We start from the raw sequence: 18,902 nt of genomic DNA, 5'->3' as shown, positions 1-18,902 counted from the left end.
GAAGGAATCTTGAGGAAACCAAACCACTCTTTATTCTAAATATTAATATTATTATTTTTATTTCAATGTACCAGGCTTCTATTTCCATTTTGTACATTGTTCAGTTTACAAGTTTATTATTCAGTTTACAACATTTTGTGAAAAATGTCCCTTCAGACGCTTCAATCATTTGCACCGGGCGGGACTCGAACTCACAACTGTGACAGTCGCGCCGGGGGTCACATCGCCCAAGAGTCGAACGCTCTTACCAATTGCACAACGGACCCCTTTATTCTAAATATACTTATATTCATATATACTTCCCTTACTATTAATTGAAATATTTATCAGCCTCATACAAACATTTTTTGCACAAATTATACGCAATGAAAAAGTTCATTTGATGGCTAATTCTACCCCGGTCTCCCCTACGTAATTTTATTGATGTTTTCTAGTTTTTCCTATAGTTGCTTCATCGTAAATAAAATTACATTATCTTAAAACGAAACGATGAATCAAAAGAGACGCAAATTAATTTTTCTACGTTTTTCTATGTTATGTAAAATACAGTAGAGTCTTCTAAATTCGAACTTTCGGGGGTATTTTTGACGATTTTTTCAAAACTAACGAAATTTATGTGAGATTAAATTGTACTTTGAATCAAATTCCCGTACTTTCTCACAAGTCTTAGTGGTAACATACTTCCTTTTCATTTTATACGATCATAATGTATGTAAACATTCAGGAAAAGCACTTAAATATGATTTTCATTCATCCAAAATACGAATTTTTTAACATAATCCCACAATTGACATTTTGAATCCAAACGTCGTTCGAATTTGAAAGATTCAGATTTGAGAGACTCTACTGTATGTCTTTATGTATAATTTTATTCTTTAAAGAAAACTATTGTATTTCCTCAAATTCAGGAATAGAGTCAAAACGAATTTCTATCTGTTTTTCGATATTTAATTGTATATCTTTTCTATATAGAAATATTGAATTTAACAGAACTTATAATTTAGTTATTGTCCATTTTATATATAATAAAGACAATCGCGAAAATTATCGCCATACCTTTGCTTTGTGAACATTGAAATTTGAGTTTTTTTGTCGAAAAATGATTAATCTAGCAATAATTTCTCTTCATCTTTTAGGTTTCCACTTATAAAATAAAACATAGAAAAACATAAAAAGCGTCTATAAATTTTTTAATGTGCTTACAGCTCACAGATATAGCTTAAAAAGAATAACATTGTAACTATTTCTTCAACTACTTACTATTTTCAGCGGTAAGCACTTAACAATTAGCAAACGTACTCTAATTTCAAAGATGACTCACCCCTTGAATAAAACGGAAAGAAGTGAGCGGAAAGGAGAGACAGTGGCTATTTATTCCTTTTCTTCTCCTTCTCTATGTAATGATTAAACATCATTAAGAATTCTATTATTTGCCAAAGCCAATAATTGTGCAAGTTGATAATGTAAATAGTAGATTTTTCTCTTTGCTGTTGTGAACAAATAAATTTCCATTTGAACAAATATCACCTTATGCTGAATAAATTTGATCGTGTCAATGATGATGGAACGAGCACCGTGGACTGCATGCCAAGATCCACTGATAATTTGGCTAATGAAGTCAAAGAAGTCAGGAGAAATCTTGCTTTATCTTTTAGCTGTAGCTCAGAGATTTTCTTGTTGTTTGATCCTTTTTGCAAATTGCAGTTCTTTCTCTTGATGAAGGTATAATATAATGGCAGTTCAGGGTCTAAGGAAAACAAAAAAAAAACAGACAAATCTCTGATTTTTTGAGCCACACACGAATCACAATGAAAAGTGTGAAATCTCCGGCGGAGGTTCACACAGCTTCTCAAAGATTTTGGACATCCAGTGAGATTCAAAATTAATGACTGGTAGTCTCAATATTGTGCGCTTCATTGTGGACAGATGTGGCCTATTGTTGTCTCATTCGGACTCTCTTGGTGTCCCAAGTATGGGACTTTTTATGTATTTGGACAGCGAGAAACTCTTTTTTTCCCAATATTGTTGATGCCCCCTAGTCTCATCGCAACACTATAAACATTAAATAAATGATGTCCACGAACGCTTACTTCTATCAATAATTTTCTCTTCCTCCTCCAAACTCCTGGCCAAAAAAAAACACTCTAGCATATTTAATATGATGGATGAAAACTAAAGTAGAGAAAGATACTTTTTAGGCACAAATAAATTTCTTTGCGGGGTCTCAAATGTTTCACATGGTCCCCCCTCAAATGTCTGTTACTTGGAAGTCCAAAAAAAAATACGGCAAGCATTTAAATAAATGACTGATTTGGTGTTTAAACAGAGAAAAAAAAGAGAAGAAAATTTCACGGCGACATTTAACACTGACAATTTGTGAAATAATTAATAGTCGTTGAAATTTTTATTAATTACTCTCAACTGACGAGATTTATTTTTTGCTTTTGGTTGCAGTCACCAGAACTAGAGTATCGGCATGAGCTGATGGGCCGACTTCACAAATTGGACACAGACATTGAACTCGAGGTTGTGCAACATCACCAGATCGGTGATTCGCCGGATGCTGGAGGATCCAGTGTAGTGAGCGGAAGTGCTTTTGGACATCATCAGATATACGAGAGCTATGGTAGAGATTTCTTTTTCGGGACAAAAGGCAAAGAATTACTGTGCAATGAGGTGGACGACAGCTTTCTGCGGCCTCCCCTGTGGGAGGATATCACTAGTTCTATCCAAAATATCGATCCAGAAAATGCTATTATGCTGGGAACGATAGCAGGAGCTACACAAGTGAGTTCTTTTCAAATTCTACAGCAGTTAATTCATCAAAGTCTTCCATGTCAAAACCAAGTATTTTTCGACAATTTTACAGGTTAAACTAGAGGCAACGGATGATCATCTTCTGGAACCTCTGGCATCACCTCTCCTCAGTCCGCTAGAGATTAAAACCGAAAAGTCCCACCCACAGCAGCATCAGAGTCTCTCGAGCTCAGCTCTACACCAACCATCGTCTGGCCATCATGGTCAGAACGGTGGTGGAGTCTATCACCTGCCTCCTTCAAGTTATCCACCGCCTCAACATCCGCACCAGTCGCATGGACTCCAAGGACCCCTCAATGGTTACCTGGGATCCACGACAAATGGCAACCATCCTCACAATGGGGGCCATGTTCACATGCCAAACTCCAGCCAAGGAAACTACTACAGTTGGCAACAAAATCATTCTCATGTAAGTTTACCGTCTTCACTAACCGTCAATCCCTTAGATAGATCATACTCGTATCGCTCATTCGATCTTACAGAGGTACAACTCCAGCCATAAGTTTGGAAAAATATTAAGAAAAAAGATAGTAAATTACTAAAACAGAAAGTTCAGTTTTCATTTTTAGAAAATTTGTAACTGGAGTTGTAAGGAAAACTGGGTCACCACCGAACATGGGGTAGCACCGAACATGGGGTAGCACCGAACACTGATTTTTATTTCCAAAGTAACTTGGACTACGACGAAAATTTCTTCAGTGGATAAGCATCCCTATCTATGAGTTCATACAGATATCGTCCTCTAAAGTCTAATATCTAATTTAAAAATCGCTGTGTTCAGTAAAAAAAAAATCGCGTCTTCGATGGTGCCCTAGTTTTCCCCACCCCGTAACATCGAATGGGCGGTATTGTCCTTTCGTTATTATTGCGTAGTCTGTGATAAAGATCATATGCCCCAATCTGATAATTTTCTTATTTTTGTCTAAAGATCTAGGGTAGAGTCAGCCCTTTTGGCCATGTAAGCACTTTTGGCCACCTAAAATAAAATCACATTGTAAGGCAATTATGAATTTATTTAGAACAGGAAAATGGGTCTTATCTCGTGACCTCTAATCTAACGAATCAGAAAACCATATTTGATTTTGTATCGACTTGATTAATTCTAAGTTATTGAAAGAAATTCTCGACAAAGTGAATAATCACTAAAAAAAACATGGGATTCTTAAGAAACTTGTTAATGTTAAGAGAAATTGTTTTGCATTTTTTCATATTTTTGATGAAAATATTTTATGTTATTCAATGAAAGTCCATTTCTTAATTAACTAAATTTTTTTGTGATATCATCCTTAATAAAATTTTCTAACAAATTAAATGAAAATCGGTTGTGGCTAAAAGAGTTTACTTTTTTCGGCTGTGTAAGTACTTTTGGCCATTCATTTTCCCATACATTTTACACGTAGCGCACATCGCGGATTTCAGTAAAAACAATCGTGACTTTTGAGTGATTTTTACATTAAATAGAAAATGTGCAAAAAGTCCTTTAAAATAATACTCTAATAATCACATAACATTAGTGTTAAATAATAATAGGACTTGTACTGTGTATTTGTGAAAGTTTTTGAAAGCTATTTCTTCTCTTATTTTATTAAAATTCTATTAAGAACAAGTGGCCAAAAGTGCTTACACACAATGGCGAAAAGTACTGAAACATGTATAGTTGCATAAAATGCATTTTTCACTAAAATATCCAAAAGTTTTGGGAATTCTCTTGGATTATTAGGAAGAAACGGGTTTAAGGTATCTTTGTACAAAATTTCATTTTATTTAAACAAAGATTATAAAAATTACAAGCACATGAAACCTTAAAGTGGCCAGAAGTACTTACACCACCCTATATGCAACACGTTTTTATAATTAATCGAAAATATTTAGAAATTATTCTGTAGTTATCAGGAAGGATATTTAGATTTTTTTTCGTATTAAAATACCGAAAGCCAAGTCCTCTTAAAAAAATTGCAAATACAAGAACTTCAAATTACAAAAGCAACATCAAACTCTCAAAAATAAGAAACAACTCAAAACCTCAATAATATGAGTTTACAGGAGTTCCAGGTTTGCCTTTCGTTTTGATTGTGGAACTACAAAGTTCTTCTAATAGAACTTTCTATGTTTTCGATGTTTTTGTTTCTCTGGTTCTTTTCCTTTTTACAAAATTTGACAAAGTCATTAGTTCAAGCTATATTAAACTAGATCGTTAATTTTCTAGATTTTTCGTTAAATAAACATTAAAAAAAAATATAGAAAAGATTAATTTGTAAATTATTTTATTAAAAAAATGTCTACATACTCAAATACTCATCAATAGTCAAACACAAATGCAATCACTTGAACCACTAGGTCAAACTAACAATGAGAATTTGAAATTTCATGTTTTCTATGTTTTTCGATCTTTATCTTTTGCAAATAATTTTAAAGTAATGTTACTCGTTTTGAAAATTCCAACTTAACAATATTATTTTTTTTTAGTACTGTATTTTATGTCATTTGCTTTAAATCGTCTAAAAATAGTTTTCTTGTTCTTCAAAGCAAAAAACATCGAAATTTAATACTAAGAATTAAGTTCTACTGCAAAAGTTTTCGAATGGGATTACACATAGTTTTGGCTTTTCATAACCATCTTAAATATTGAAAGATTCTTATATAAATTCCTTATCGATGTTGCTTTAACGTTGAGCATGAAGAACTGTTCATCCTTGGATAAATTTTGCGTATAGTAAAAACGTTATAAACGTTATAAAAATAAAAAACATAGATTTTATCGAACCCTTTTTCAAAGTAAATCGGATTTTTTTGTTTTATTAAATTTGACCTACCCCCTACCTTTTTAGAACTACCACAGTAAAATGTCGCCGCAGAACTCAAATTTTTGCGCGCCGATCTCCCGGCTCATGTACGTCCCGCCGCTCACACCACCCAGCTCAGACCCTGGCAGTCCGGGAAACTCACTGCAGGGTCCCCCACGTCGAACCCCTCCGCCACCTTACTTGCAGCAGCCACAGCCTGCTGCAGCACACCCAGTCTCTCTCTCGCAGACCTGCAATGCATCTCTGCCCAGTTCGGTACACGCATCCACCGGAAGCCACCATCCGACAACACCAAATGGAATCCCCAGCGGAGGTGGCGGCAGTCTACCGAGCCACAGGAACAACTCATCGTCCTCGGCAATTGTTCTGCAGGGGGCACAAGTGAAGATTGTTGGCAAGTACAACCGGCGGAACAATCCCGAGTTGGAGAAGCGACGGATACATCACTGTGATTTTCTCGGTATGTCTCCATTTATTGCCTCATTCCCTCCCATTGTGGTCTGACTGTTGAGGAAAAATATTATTGCTTTTTATGCTGATGCCTGATATCTCAATCAATCACTCGACAAATTGAAAGACCTCTTTGTCTTGTTTCATTTTCCCATTTGTCTTATGATTGAAAAATACTTTTCACATCTTTTTACACGCCATCTATAGCAATTCTGAGGGTCACTCGCAATGTTCTAACACTTGTTCTGTAAATACTGAAGGATGCAATTATGTTGGAAATTACTTATATCAATCAATAGCTATTTAGTACAAAAAGGCGAAGAAATTTCCTAATTATTTTACATTAAATAACTGCATTAATAATTTAAAAAAAAGTCAAATTAAAATATTTTTAGCAATAAAAGATAAAAAAGTAATTTTTGTATATTTAGATTTTTAAGAGTACTACATTCAAAATTTAGTACTTAATGACTCCGGCACACCTTTTAGATCAGGAAAATTTCATGAAGTTGAAATTCGAAACCCTTTCTTTCTCACATGTTTTGCATATGACTATCTCATTCTTTCGCATACCAAATTCGATTCAGCTAAATTGAATTTGGAGTGATGTTTAAGAGAAGAAGAAGAGTGCGAAAGAATGAGAAGGACATATGCAAAACATGTGAAAAAGAAAGGGATTCAAATTTCGACTTCATGAAATTTTACTGATCTAAAAGGTGTGCCGGAGCCATAAAGATTTAAAGTTGTGTAGAAATCACTTAAAATTTAAATAATGAAAAATAAGAAACTAATTTTTTTAAATTATAAAAGTTCTCATGTTTATTTTTTAGTATGTATTTTTTTTAGTACAATCAATGTGTCAAAAAACATGCTTTTTGTTATGTTAGATGTCTTTAATATATATAAGTACTAAAATTCTAGTACTTTGTTCTAAAAATAATTTGGTTAGTAATATTTTTATAGAAGATTTTTAAATATTTTTTACCAAAATTGAATTAATTGTTTAAGGCAAAATTGAAGCCCAGAACCTTGAAAGCGACCATTGATATCTTTTGCTCTCCAATACGATGGACCTTTTCATTCATTCCCGCTTCTTTTACTCTATCACGCGGAAAATACCTGTTAATCGTGAGAGAAGTGAACAGCAAGAATCACACTCGCCAACATCCCATAAATAACAAGCAATACCATGTGGAACATTGGATTCTGGGATGAGGGGAGAAAAAGTCGGAGGCTCCCCATTTATTTTGAAGTGAACTAGAATTGCCATTCCATAAGTTCGCAGAATGTTAGCTTCACAGCACGGTGCAACTGTTTGACCGTCTTTTTTTTGTTGCTGTATATCTTATTTCTCCCGCTGATCCATCTTCTTTCTCATCCCGAGCTTCGGTCACTTCATCATAATCTGGCACTGAAATGTATATGGCTCATTCCATAAGAATGAAGCTGTTAAACCGTTTTGATTCTTAGGATGTGTGATGTACATTGAGGGCTGTTAAATTTAAATACTCAAACCAGTAACGGAAATGTCCTGAAGATCTAAAACTTTAAACATACATAAGCAGATAAGATGGAAAATCTTTATTTTATACTTGGTGCGCAAATTAAATTCAAGATCAAGATTTAAAATGGGAGATTAATCTAGGAAAATTTAGTACAAGTACTAACTATCGAACGTTTAGTGAATTTTCTCTCAAATTTTATTTAAAAAATGTACATCTTTTCGAAAAGTTATGTTTTTATACTAAAACTAATTTACGAAGTTTTTTATTCAGAAACAAATGATAAATCAAATTAAATAAAGAAGCTCTTTATGTAGACAGAATTTCGAAAAATATCCTTAAAACATTTTTGAAAAATTGAAAAAAATCGCGAAGGGAAAAACAAATAATTAATTGAATAAAAAAAATAAAAAAAATTTAGTACTCAGTAGGGGAGACTGGGGCAAAATTGTCAAAACGAAAATTTCAATATTCACTATTTTCTAAAATAAAAGAGACTGAAGCTTGAAATTTTTATTATAGATAGCCTTCATGAACCTTCTTTAACTTACAAAGTTTCAAGGGATTCGAGGAACGATTATGTAAAATAAAAAATAATGAAATTTTGAGCCCTATTTTTGGAATATTTGGTTTACAGAAAATTTCAATACTGATTAGCCCAATTTAAGCACATTTCTCGTTAAGATAGAGAAAAATTATCTTCAAGAAAGTTGTAGAGGAATAAATTTCCTATAAAAATATGTCTATTTGATATTTTTAACGTTTGCGAGAGTAAAACGTCACAAATTATCCGAAACTAACAAAATTTTGAGAATCTCCACAAAATCGACTTTTAGAAAATGATTCGTAAAACACATTTTTTTCGAGATAGAGAAAAATAGTTTTCTGTAATGTTATAGAGCAATAAATTTCCTATAAGAATATGCTCATTATAAAACGTTTAAGTTTTCTCAAAGCTCGTGAAAGAATTAAATATGCGTTTTGACAAGTTTTGCCCCAGTCTCCCCTAATATAAGATAAGTATCTAACAATGAAATAAAGTAGTTAAAATTCTTAATGGACAATACGTTTTTAATTCAGAAATTTTTTATATTTCAATTATGTGTTCATAAACTGAGAAGACAAATTGAAAATAAGCCTGAATATACTTTTAGTACATGTATGTACTAAGCCAAAAAGTGATGTTCATTTTTATTTTGTTAGTGAGCAATAGTGAGCAATAAAGGTAAAACTTACAGAGCAAAACTAGAAATTTGAAAATACTCGCAAGCACGGGTACTAAAATATGTACTAAATCTTACTTTTTTTAAGAAAACGTTGCTTAATTACTTTTTAATGGAATTTTAGAGAAATGCAGGATGTTTAAATCAAGTAATGAAAGGGAGGAAATAGAATGTTCAAAATGATTGAATAATTTTATTTTATTTTAGCACATTTTTCAATGTAATAGCTCCATTATTGAGGAGCCCCTTTGGCTCATCTTCTGGCCATTCTTGCACTTCAACTTTCCTTCTTCTTGTACATTTGCCACTGTGAGATTTATTGCTGCAAGCTTGCACACAAACTAAACAGATTCATTCATTCAGTAGAACCCAGAAGCACCATAAGATCGCACATTTCTTCAAGAATGAGAAGGAAGTGTAAATGAACCTTCAGTCAATATTGTTGGCTCTGATGGAGAATTCCAAAAAAAAAAAACTCATGCAAGAGCAAAAATTGTGTCAGAGCTCTCGGCGGAAAGACAATTAACCTCTAGCTGTCCAAAAGATATTTCCCGCGCGCGCAATTTGCTCTTATTTCCTAAAACAGATTTTGACTGCGTGCTCGCACGAGATCTCACACAAATTATATTTCGCAGTTGGGCGTCCGTAAAAAACCATTTAAAAAACCGCCGAATTACCCATATCTACCAATTAATTGCTCCCATTAAAAATTAACGAGTTCGAAAATGTGACGAAATTGGCAATAATCGCATTTAAATTATTACACTCTCAACATTACAAAACGATTTAAAATTCCTTCCTTTTTTTCTGCATTGCTTCAATTTCTTATTGCTCTTTTTTTTTACCAAGCTGTCGATATGAACAATTGCTTTGGGTTATTTATTTCTCTGTGCTCGAATTGCCGAAAATGCAGCAAGAATTTGTATTATTTATTGTCTGAAATTTTTGTTAAATAAAATTCCTCCACATGTCCCACATCTCTTAAATTTCACCAAAAGCATTTTCTTTTGAAAACATGTCTTTTATGGCCTTGTGTCAATAGTGCATTTTAGTTGATTTTTTGGTTGGTAATTCTCTTGAAATTCTCTTTTCAGGATGCACAAAAGTTTACACGAAAAGTTCGCACCTAAAAGCCCATCAACGGATTCACACAGGTGAGTTTACTTCTTTTTTTTCTTTTAATTCTTTCAAATAAACTCCCAATGGAGTCTCTTCAATCTGTGTATCTTTCTGTTGCCTTTTTGTACCATGAAACAGAAAGAAAAAAAATTAATGACTGCATTAAATAATATTTTATTACAGAATATATTTTTGTATTTATGACATTATTAATGACTTCTGTGGAGATTATATTTATATAGAAAATCTTCATAAAAGAAATTAATTTGATTAATACTTATTTAGACACCAAACACTTAAAATAACTTACAGTGTGGAACGAAGAAGAAGAGACACGAGACATGGAAGAGAAAAAAATATCTACCTCAATTAAATCTGAAAGATAATTTCCTTAGCAGTTCCATCGACATATTCAAATACGAGGAAGCTCATAAGAATCCAAGAAGAAATGTACCGTGTTTTAAACAATGTCAAATGCCCATTTAACCCGAAACAGTGTTGCACTGTAAAAAATAGAGAAAATTGTAGAGTTGGCAAATTGAATTGGCAAAAAGGCATATCTTCCAAGTCTGGTGAATTGCTTTCAAGTGATAAAATTGTGTACCGCAGGAATTTCTTCCTCGTCACTACTATAGTTATTTGGTTTTAGATTCAAAATTTTATAATGCCTAATAATATTCACAATTTTATAGTCACCCACACACAGTGAAAATCGGTATAAAATGGCTCATGCTGAGACCATTGCAATCATTTCTCGCACTTCACGCAGGCTTCATTTTCCCCGACATACCATTCAAATCAAAAATCGATGACCAGTTCAGTTTAAACTGCCAATTTTGTTAATTTCCAATATTGTGATGCAAATTAATGAGACAAATTTCAGATTGCCTTATTTAGTACACTGTAAAAAATCAGATACGATTACATTATAAATTACAAACATTTAATAGAGGCCGAAAAAGAATGGCAAACAATTAGTGAAAAATAAAAATGACACTACGTTACGTCTCTCTCGATATTTAAATATTTTAATTAAATTAAAACAATAAGAAAAAATTGTTTAATAGAATTCAAAAATATATTTTTTATGCTTCAAAGTAAATTTGGTATCAGGAGTTATAGTCCTATGCTACTTTTTGTATTGATTGAATGCAATAATATTCTAAAGTACTTATAATTTCGATTTAAATTTAAATATCTTTTTAAGCCTGAAATCTGGCTTAACCGTTTTTGTTGGTTTGCTAAAATAGATGAATATTATGCCAAAGGTCCCAAGTCTATCAAATTGATTTAAATCTCAATAGAAAGAAAGCTAAAAGCTATTAAATAACCAACAATTTTTTAAAATCAGTTAAGTACACCAAAATATAATCTACCAAAATATTTTTAAAAAAAAATGAAAATTAGGATTTTCAAAGTGAGTTTTTCATATAGTAAAAATATTTAATTTTCTATTGTAACTGACATATAAACATTTTGGTTTTAGAATTCATAGAGCATATATTGCGGTTATCGAGGTTTTAAATATTTAAGGTTACATTTTAATTTTTATTCGGCGTTTGAACTATCATTGCAAAATAAACTGTTTTAAAATGATACGGAAAGAGAAAGTTGTAGTATAAATATTAACAGTATAATTCGTTATTGCTGTACAAATGATTAAAGTTTAATAATTTCGTAGGTTAAGCAGACTTCAGACTAGAGATTTAGCCTACACTGAGAAAAAAAAGGGTGTGATTAACTTTCTTTCCTCATAACTTAAACACTTTTTAGGAGTTAAAATATATCTATATTTTTTAATGTCAATTTTACACCTTTTTAAGGGTAAAATTAACATGAAAAAGGGTAACTTTAAACCCTAATACACCAAAAAAGGGTAATATTTACACCGATTTTGGATCAATACTGTAGGGTAAAATTAACATTTCCGGAATGTTATTTTGACTTTTTCGGATTTTTCTCAGTGTAGTTCTTAAATGTCTCTAATTTTGGATCAAAAAGCGAAAACACTAAATTTTAAGTAATTATTGTATCATTCTAAGTCAATATTTTCCAAAAAAGCTCTACTTTTTTGAATTTCTACAACTTAAATCATGTTGCTAAACTTCGGGTCTGAATCCTGCATTACGTGTTGTAGAGTGTACGGTCTATTCGACACATGTCAACCCAGTCGACTGATATTACAACATGACAACATTTCGCGGTATTGCACTTCTTTTGTCCAGGACATCATCAAACGCGAAATTGGGATGTGCTTTTACTCCCGCTGTATTCTCCAACTCCAACCTAGCTCCTTCCGATCACCAATTGTTCTGATTGATTTGTCATGACGTTCTTGAACAGCACTTTGTCAATTTTGAAATTTTGAAAACGTAAAAAACTTGGGGATTTGAATGGTTTTGATACAAGAATGTCTCGTTTTATCGTCGAGGCGTTCATTTGTTGCCAAAAATATGACAAATTTATGTAACTAGCAAGCACCGATACTTACAACAATTTTTTTCTCTAGAAATTTTCTGTCTTTAGGGTAAGTGTGCCTAATTTCAGTATAATTGCATGCAAACGCCAAAGTCTCAAATTTACAATATAATATTTTTAATACAAATTGAATATATTTGTAACTTTTTTATAAGGAGTTTTGCTTGGAACCTTGTAGACAGTTTATCGTCTTTATTTTTCTTAATACATTTTAAAATGCATAACAATGTAGGCATAGCATTGGTGGCTTATTTCGGCCAACTTCATTCTCATAGTTCCGTACCCTTCCGGAATTCTTCCAAGGTCTTTTTCAGATCATCTTGTTCGTCGAAGAGACACTTTTTTGTTATTTTTACATTTTTTAATCTCTAGTATGCAAAACCTAAAAATTCATGGAAATTCGGGGAATAAAAAATGTGGCTGAAATTGCAAGCTGGCCGGAATTTGGTACACTTACCCTAATTGGCAAAAATGTCTAAAAAAAAATTAGTTGAGAACCTATTAGAGTAGAAACTTTTTTTAACTTTCAATATTAGATCCAGAATATCCAAGCAATTTAAATGGCCCTGAAACCATTAGATATCGAATTATTATATTTAAAAACAGTTTTTCACAAGACCTTGCAGTTTTCGAATACCTTTCTTTAGTGATCAAATAATAAAAATTGATTGGTGATATTAAAAAATAAGGAATAGCAAAGTTAAAATCTAGAAAACGTGATGCAAGTATATTTTTATTTAGACAAAACTGAAGAGAAATAATTCATAATTCCTTTGCATATTTTCTTATTTATTTGGAAAAAAATCGCGAAAGCTATTAGTTTATTTGAAACTGCCCAACACTTCCCTATATCCAAAAATATATGTTGGAAGTAGGGTGTGAACAGGTCCACTATTCACGGTTCACTTTGTGTGCCGATCAGTGTGATCCTGGAGACTGACTGAGCAATCAACGCGATCTTGAAGACTAATCGGGGCAATCTGTCAATCTACCACTCACGGTTCACTCGCTGGCCATAGTTATAAACCCCCTGGTTGGAAGATATTTCCTAAAACCAAACAGTATTTTTTGAGACTGCACTTGTACCACTTAAACAATTATATTTTTGACTTTTATGGGAGTTTTGTTTTCTTTTTAAAGGATTATTAAAAAAAAATGTAGGGTAAGTGTGCCAAATTCCGGCCAGCTTAATGAAGAATGAATTAAGAATGAAAGAAATTAATTTCTATTAAAGAAATTACATTTCAAACTTGAGACTTTGGCGCTTGCATGCAACTATGCCGAAATTTGGCACACTTACCCTATCATTTTTTTTAGTTGAATACAAATTTGTATATCTTTACGCCTCTCATCTTTCCAAATCACTGAAACCTAAATTTCCCTAATTTAAAATCACAAGATTCCATTTATTTTTTACCGTGTATAAGTCTGACTAGAATTTTACGCATCTAATAGAAGTTGTTCTGTTATCTACCAAAATTTGAATATTTTACCTATTTAACCGGTAAATGCAGTGCATTAGACGCTACTGCAGATTTTAAAATAGTCAAGCTGAGCATTAAGGTGTAATCCTCGTTACATACACGGAATCCTGCAGAGAAAACAGTTTTTATTGCTGAAAATCGTTGAGTTAGATTTTAGAATTTTGGGTGGCAACAGCGGATACTTTCCTGAATGCCTGTCCCCCATCGTGGAGGAATAAGCCAGGCAGGAAAAGAGAATAAAACATCATCGTTCAGCAATATAAATTCTTCCCTCTTGTACTACGAAGCCATAAGATGTTGACGATGATGACCCATACAGGAAAAATGAGAGAACGAGATGGAAGTCCACGAAAGTTCATTCATATTGGGGGGAAAGACATAAAAGAAGTATATTGAGAATATGCTAATAAGTTCTTTGGTGTATTTATATAAAGAAAAAAAAAAGATTCTTATGGTGATCGAAGAAGGAATAACCACAAATTGTTGGATTATTCGATTCTTCATAATTCAACACAAGTATTCCCTCTAGATGCTGCGTACCGGAGGTCCAGAAAATTATACAAAATTTATATCACATTTTTTGTTTCCTTTGAGACCGATAAAAAAGATATGAATGAAATTCTACTAGTAAAATTTCATGTCTTCCTCTTTCACAGTTCGGAGGCGAGAAATATCTCACCACGTGATACTTTTAAGACATATTTTTATTCAGCTGTAAATTTCAAAATTTTATTATTTTGTGTTTAAGAATTTTAGCTGTAGGTAGTTGTTTGGTACAAGAATGCAGAAATTTTGCTAGAATGGGGTTTAAATTTTTATTTTTGGTGTATTTTAGCACCTGAAATTGAGGAAATGCCTGATAGTATTTACTTAAGATTAATCTGCATGTTCACATTTTCATATTGATGAAATCTCTCACACGACGGTTTAAATTCCATCTGAGCAATGTAACTTGAGTGTCACTTGAAGATAAGAATGAGACTTTTTGGTGTGGAATATTTTCTTCTCATTTTACTGGGGCAAATAAATCAGTGAGTCACTCGAAAATATCCTCCCGCAAACTCTTCAGCATGAGTGTGCCCGTTTTCTTGTGAATAAAACAACAAGACAGCTTCTAATTAGCATTGATGCAATCAAAATCTGTCAGACAGTATGTCTTTTGTGCTAAATATTTAACCACACGTCAAGCTTAACATGAGACACGGCATCGTTGGTACATTTAACTATACAGCATTTTACAAAATTCTCCTACAGAGACACAATAGTCTCACCTTAGCCAGATAGATTTGCATAGAATCACTTATAAATTCTTAGATTCTAATGTCTTCAATAAGTACATGAGAAGTGATCAATGATGAGAATAGGTCATTGAAGAGAACCTCTGGAATTCTTTTCATAAACCATTTCTAGAGAGAGCATAAGAATTGAATGGAAAATGCTATTGTTTAAGACTTAGAGGAATTATCTTGAATTTATCATAAGCTCTAAAATTTAACTCATAAGTTCAAGAAATGGGGTGAATAGTTTTTCGCGGATTACACACGTTTTATGGTATATCCTAAAAAATAGTACAATTCGTTGCAATTAATTGCAATTAATTCTGCGTTCACTGCCGTATTAGAGTTGATTAGTAACCTACAAAAGAACTTGCGCTCAAAGAGTCAGTAAAGTTTCATTCAGTTCGTATTCCTTTATTCGATTTTCAGTTCATGACCGATTTTAACCGCTAAGTAAAACTCCTCAAAATCTCCCTAATTTACTTAAAAGTAAGGGAAACTGGGGCACCATCAAACATGGGGTAGCACCGAACCATAATTTTTATTTCTAAATTATTTGGAATATGTGGACCATTTCTTCAGTGAACAAGCATCCCAGTAGTACCTATAAATTCTTATAAGTCTTGCCTTCTGAATATCTAATTAAGAAATCGCAATGTTCGGTGCTACCCCATGTTCGGTGGTGCCTCAGTTTTCTCTAATACAAGTGCATTTCATTTAACGTTTAATTAGATTTTCTACCGGCTTATGAACAGTTCATAAGTGGTTGGAGGCCATCTAGACTCATCCAGGACATATTAGGTGAGAACAATCTCACCTACTATAATCCTAACAAAATTTCATGTCCTCCGATCACGCCCAAACTTTGCCGAAACATGTTTTGACACTTCCTGATCACGAATATATAGGTGGCTAAAAACCGTTCCCGTCCGTCCGTCCGTTTATAAACGCATTCCATACCAAGGGATAACTTCTTGTAACCAAACTGGAACTATCCCGGTTAATGAGACCGGAAAACACATGAGAAAACACATAATAACCCATGGATGACCCTTGGGAATCCAAGAAGATCCTCAGAAAATACCTGGGAATATCTTGGAATCTTTTAAAAATTATGATTCTCGCATCTTAGAAAAAATACACAGGATTCCCAAAGGTTCCTCACGGGTTCCAAATATTCCCTGTATTCTCAAGTGTTTCTTAGATACTTTGAGGGTTATCGAGCATTCTCCGTGGATTACCAAGGATATCCAAGTGCTCTCCACAAGTTTTGATGGATTTCCAAGGGTTTTCAATGTATTTCCTCTGTAGATCTTCATACTCAAAGGTTTCCGTAAGTTTCCGTTGGCCCTCTATGAGGTGCTCGATTTTACTAGACAAATTCGTTCAAGTTCCGAAAAAAGAATTACCTTTTGTTCAAGATTTAAAAGTCTTTGACTTTTTTAACCCGGTAAAAACAGGGGATACCGCTTCAAGTCTAAAACTTAAAATATATCCAAATGGAGTGAACTGTGAGCGGCGAACGGAAAAATAGTGCCGATCTGAGCCTAAAAACCAGAAGGTCGACACGATTTTGCTAAGAGATCGACAAATCGGCAGATTGACACGAGATCGGTAGATCGGCACGATTTATAGAAGAAATTGAAAAATCGGCACTCTAGTGAACCGTGACCGGAACAGTTATCTACCCCTTGGCACTAATCTTCTTACTAATTTTACACTAAACCGACTAATGTGATTTAAGACATATACCTATCTATTTTCTCTAAAATTCTAGTTTATATTTACAAATAATTAGAGCAATAAAGTACAAAACATAATAAACAGTAGTAGGTATATGAGGTAATTAAGAACCTTACTAGAGTTTAGGAAAATTTCAGGGCAATTTAATTTTATTTGATTTTAGACTTTAACCTTTTATATCTCACAACGGAAAATAATATCAACTCATTGTTTCCGGTGTATGATCCCTTAAGTAATGATAAGGGCAGAATCACATTGACAGTAAAATGCTCACGGTTAGCGTCAAAGTCTCACCGTATTTCGTTAATTAACGTATTTTCATTGCCATTCTTGCACAAATTTTCGATTACCGTATTACCTTATCTCATACTCAGTGGAACTAGGTAAAAATAATATAAGAAAATTGCAGAAATAAAACGAAAATACGATAAACGGTGAGCAAAAAAACTGTACGAAAAATTAATCGTACAGTTTTTTTGCTCACTGTTTATCGTATTTTCGTTTTATTTCTTCAATTTTCTTATAATATTTCCACTTAGTGCCACCGAGTATGTGATAAAGTAATACGGTAATTGAGAATTTACGTAAGAATTGCAATGAAAATGCCTGAATTAACAAAATACGGTGAGCATTTTACTGCCAATGTGATTCTGCCCTAAATCGAAAAATAAATCAAACTCAGAATATGTGTATTATATGTATGCATATTGGCCTCTCATATAAAGCTTAAGCAATAAAAGAAACAAGGTCATCTTAGGGTTACAACCCAATAAATTCCCTCAAAATTCCAATATCCGTCACATTATTTAGATACTTATCGGCAAACCACTTTAGTGCATTTTTTCCCTGATGATAGCCTACAAAATTTAATAAGATACTATCAGATGATATTTCCACACCAGAAAACCTACAATTTTCATGCTTTAGTCTTACCTGAGATAACTTGGGGAATGAATGTGCAGAAAATCGGATTGATTTGATAAGGCCAAGAGTTTGAGCTGAATTTTCATGAATGAATCAAAGGCGTAGAAACTCATGCTCTACTCCGACGGGTGATTTTACGACTGAACACCGTCTCTTTCTCCATCAATTAGAGATATACCACTTTTATCGCGTCTCCAGTCTTTGATCGTCTCCTTTCCTTAATTTATATTTATGTGCAGTCATCTTTTTTTTTAGAGCTCTAGTCGATGCGCCGACTGAGGCAAAAACCGATTAATTGCATAAATTATTGATTTTAAATTTGTTGATACTCAAAATATTTTATGCCTCTCTTGTGATCTCAAAAGCGTGGAATATAATTCAGTGTAGAGATAGATAAAACATGTCACTATTGACGTAGATGACGCTCATCTCTATCGTTTCATGTTTGTAAGAGGTTGGAGGAAAAAAAAAAGATGAAATGGAGGAGAGATATGACAATTTGCATACATTTCTGGGTGCTTTATCTTGCTCAAACCATTGTGGACACTTTGAGTACCACTCGAAGGCACTCATGAAGTAAAACGCGCATTTGCGAATTATTTCATCTCTGGGGGCAACAGTACTCATATATATGTATACGGTGTGCAAACTATTGAATTCCATCGAAGAAACTATGACCGCGTAAATTGGTTGCGATGACATAGTGTGAGAAAGCCTCTTTCAAGGCACTTTGAAGCACGCTCCGGAGCTTCTTTATGCTCTCACACGGCTAGAAATATGCCATAGTAAATTATTTTTCACTGTGATCAAAGATATATTTACAAAAGTATCGTTTTTTGTCAATTTTAAATGCAATAAATTGTGTCTTAAATTCCAAATAAGCTCCGCCTATGAATACTTTTCGCCACGCCCCCTGCAGTAGTTGGTGACCAACATTTTATGAAAATCATGCTGATGTTTAAAAAGGATTATTGAGTAATGATAAATTATAAATATATAAGTAATATACGTTCTATAACATTTTTGCATTTTTTGTCCCTTGAGATAAATTTTAAGATAGTATTAAATGCATTCAGTTCTA

The 18,902-nt window shown here is 33.1% G+C and overlaps 1 protein-coding gene across 1 annotated transcript in view; it reads left to right on the top strand.

Moving 5' to 3' along the window:
• The window catches only part of LOC129802382 (dendritic arbor reduction protein 1), a 115,940-nt gene that overhangs the window by 77,800 nt on the left and 19,238 nt on the right, over positions 1–18,902 (top strand). Inside the window, exons 2-5 of the mRNA XM_055848145.1 lie at positions 2,455–2,787; positions 2,870–3,226; positions 5,646–6,081; positions 9,891–9,950. Of these exons, the coding sequence (XP_055704120.1) occupies positions 2,455–2,787; positions 2,870–3,226; positions 5,646–6,081; positions 9,891–9,950 (1,186 nt within the window). The remainder of the gene's footprint in view (positions 1–2,454; positions 2,788–2,869; positions 3,227–5,645; positions 6,082–9,890; positions 9,951–18,902) is intronic.

The sequence above is a fragment of the Phlebotomus papatasi genome, chromosome 2, assembly GCF_024763615.1.
Source record: "Phlebotomus papatasi isolate M1 chromosome 2, Ppap_2.1, whole genome shotgun sequence".
In the NCBI taxonomy this organism is placed as follows: Eukaryota; Metazoa; Arthropoda; class Insecta; order Diptera; family Psychodidae; genus Phlebotomus; species Phlebotomus papatasi.
The sequence above is the reverse complement of the archived record's forward strand: the minus strand, read 5'-3'. Positions and strand labels throughout refer to the sequence as shown.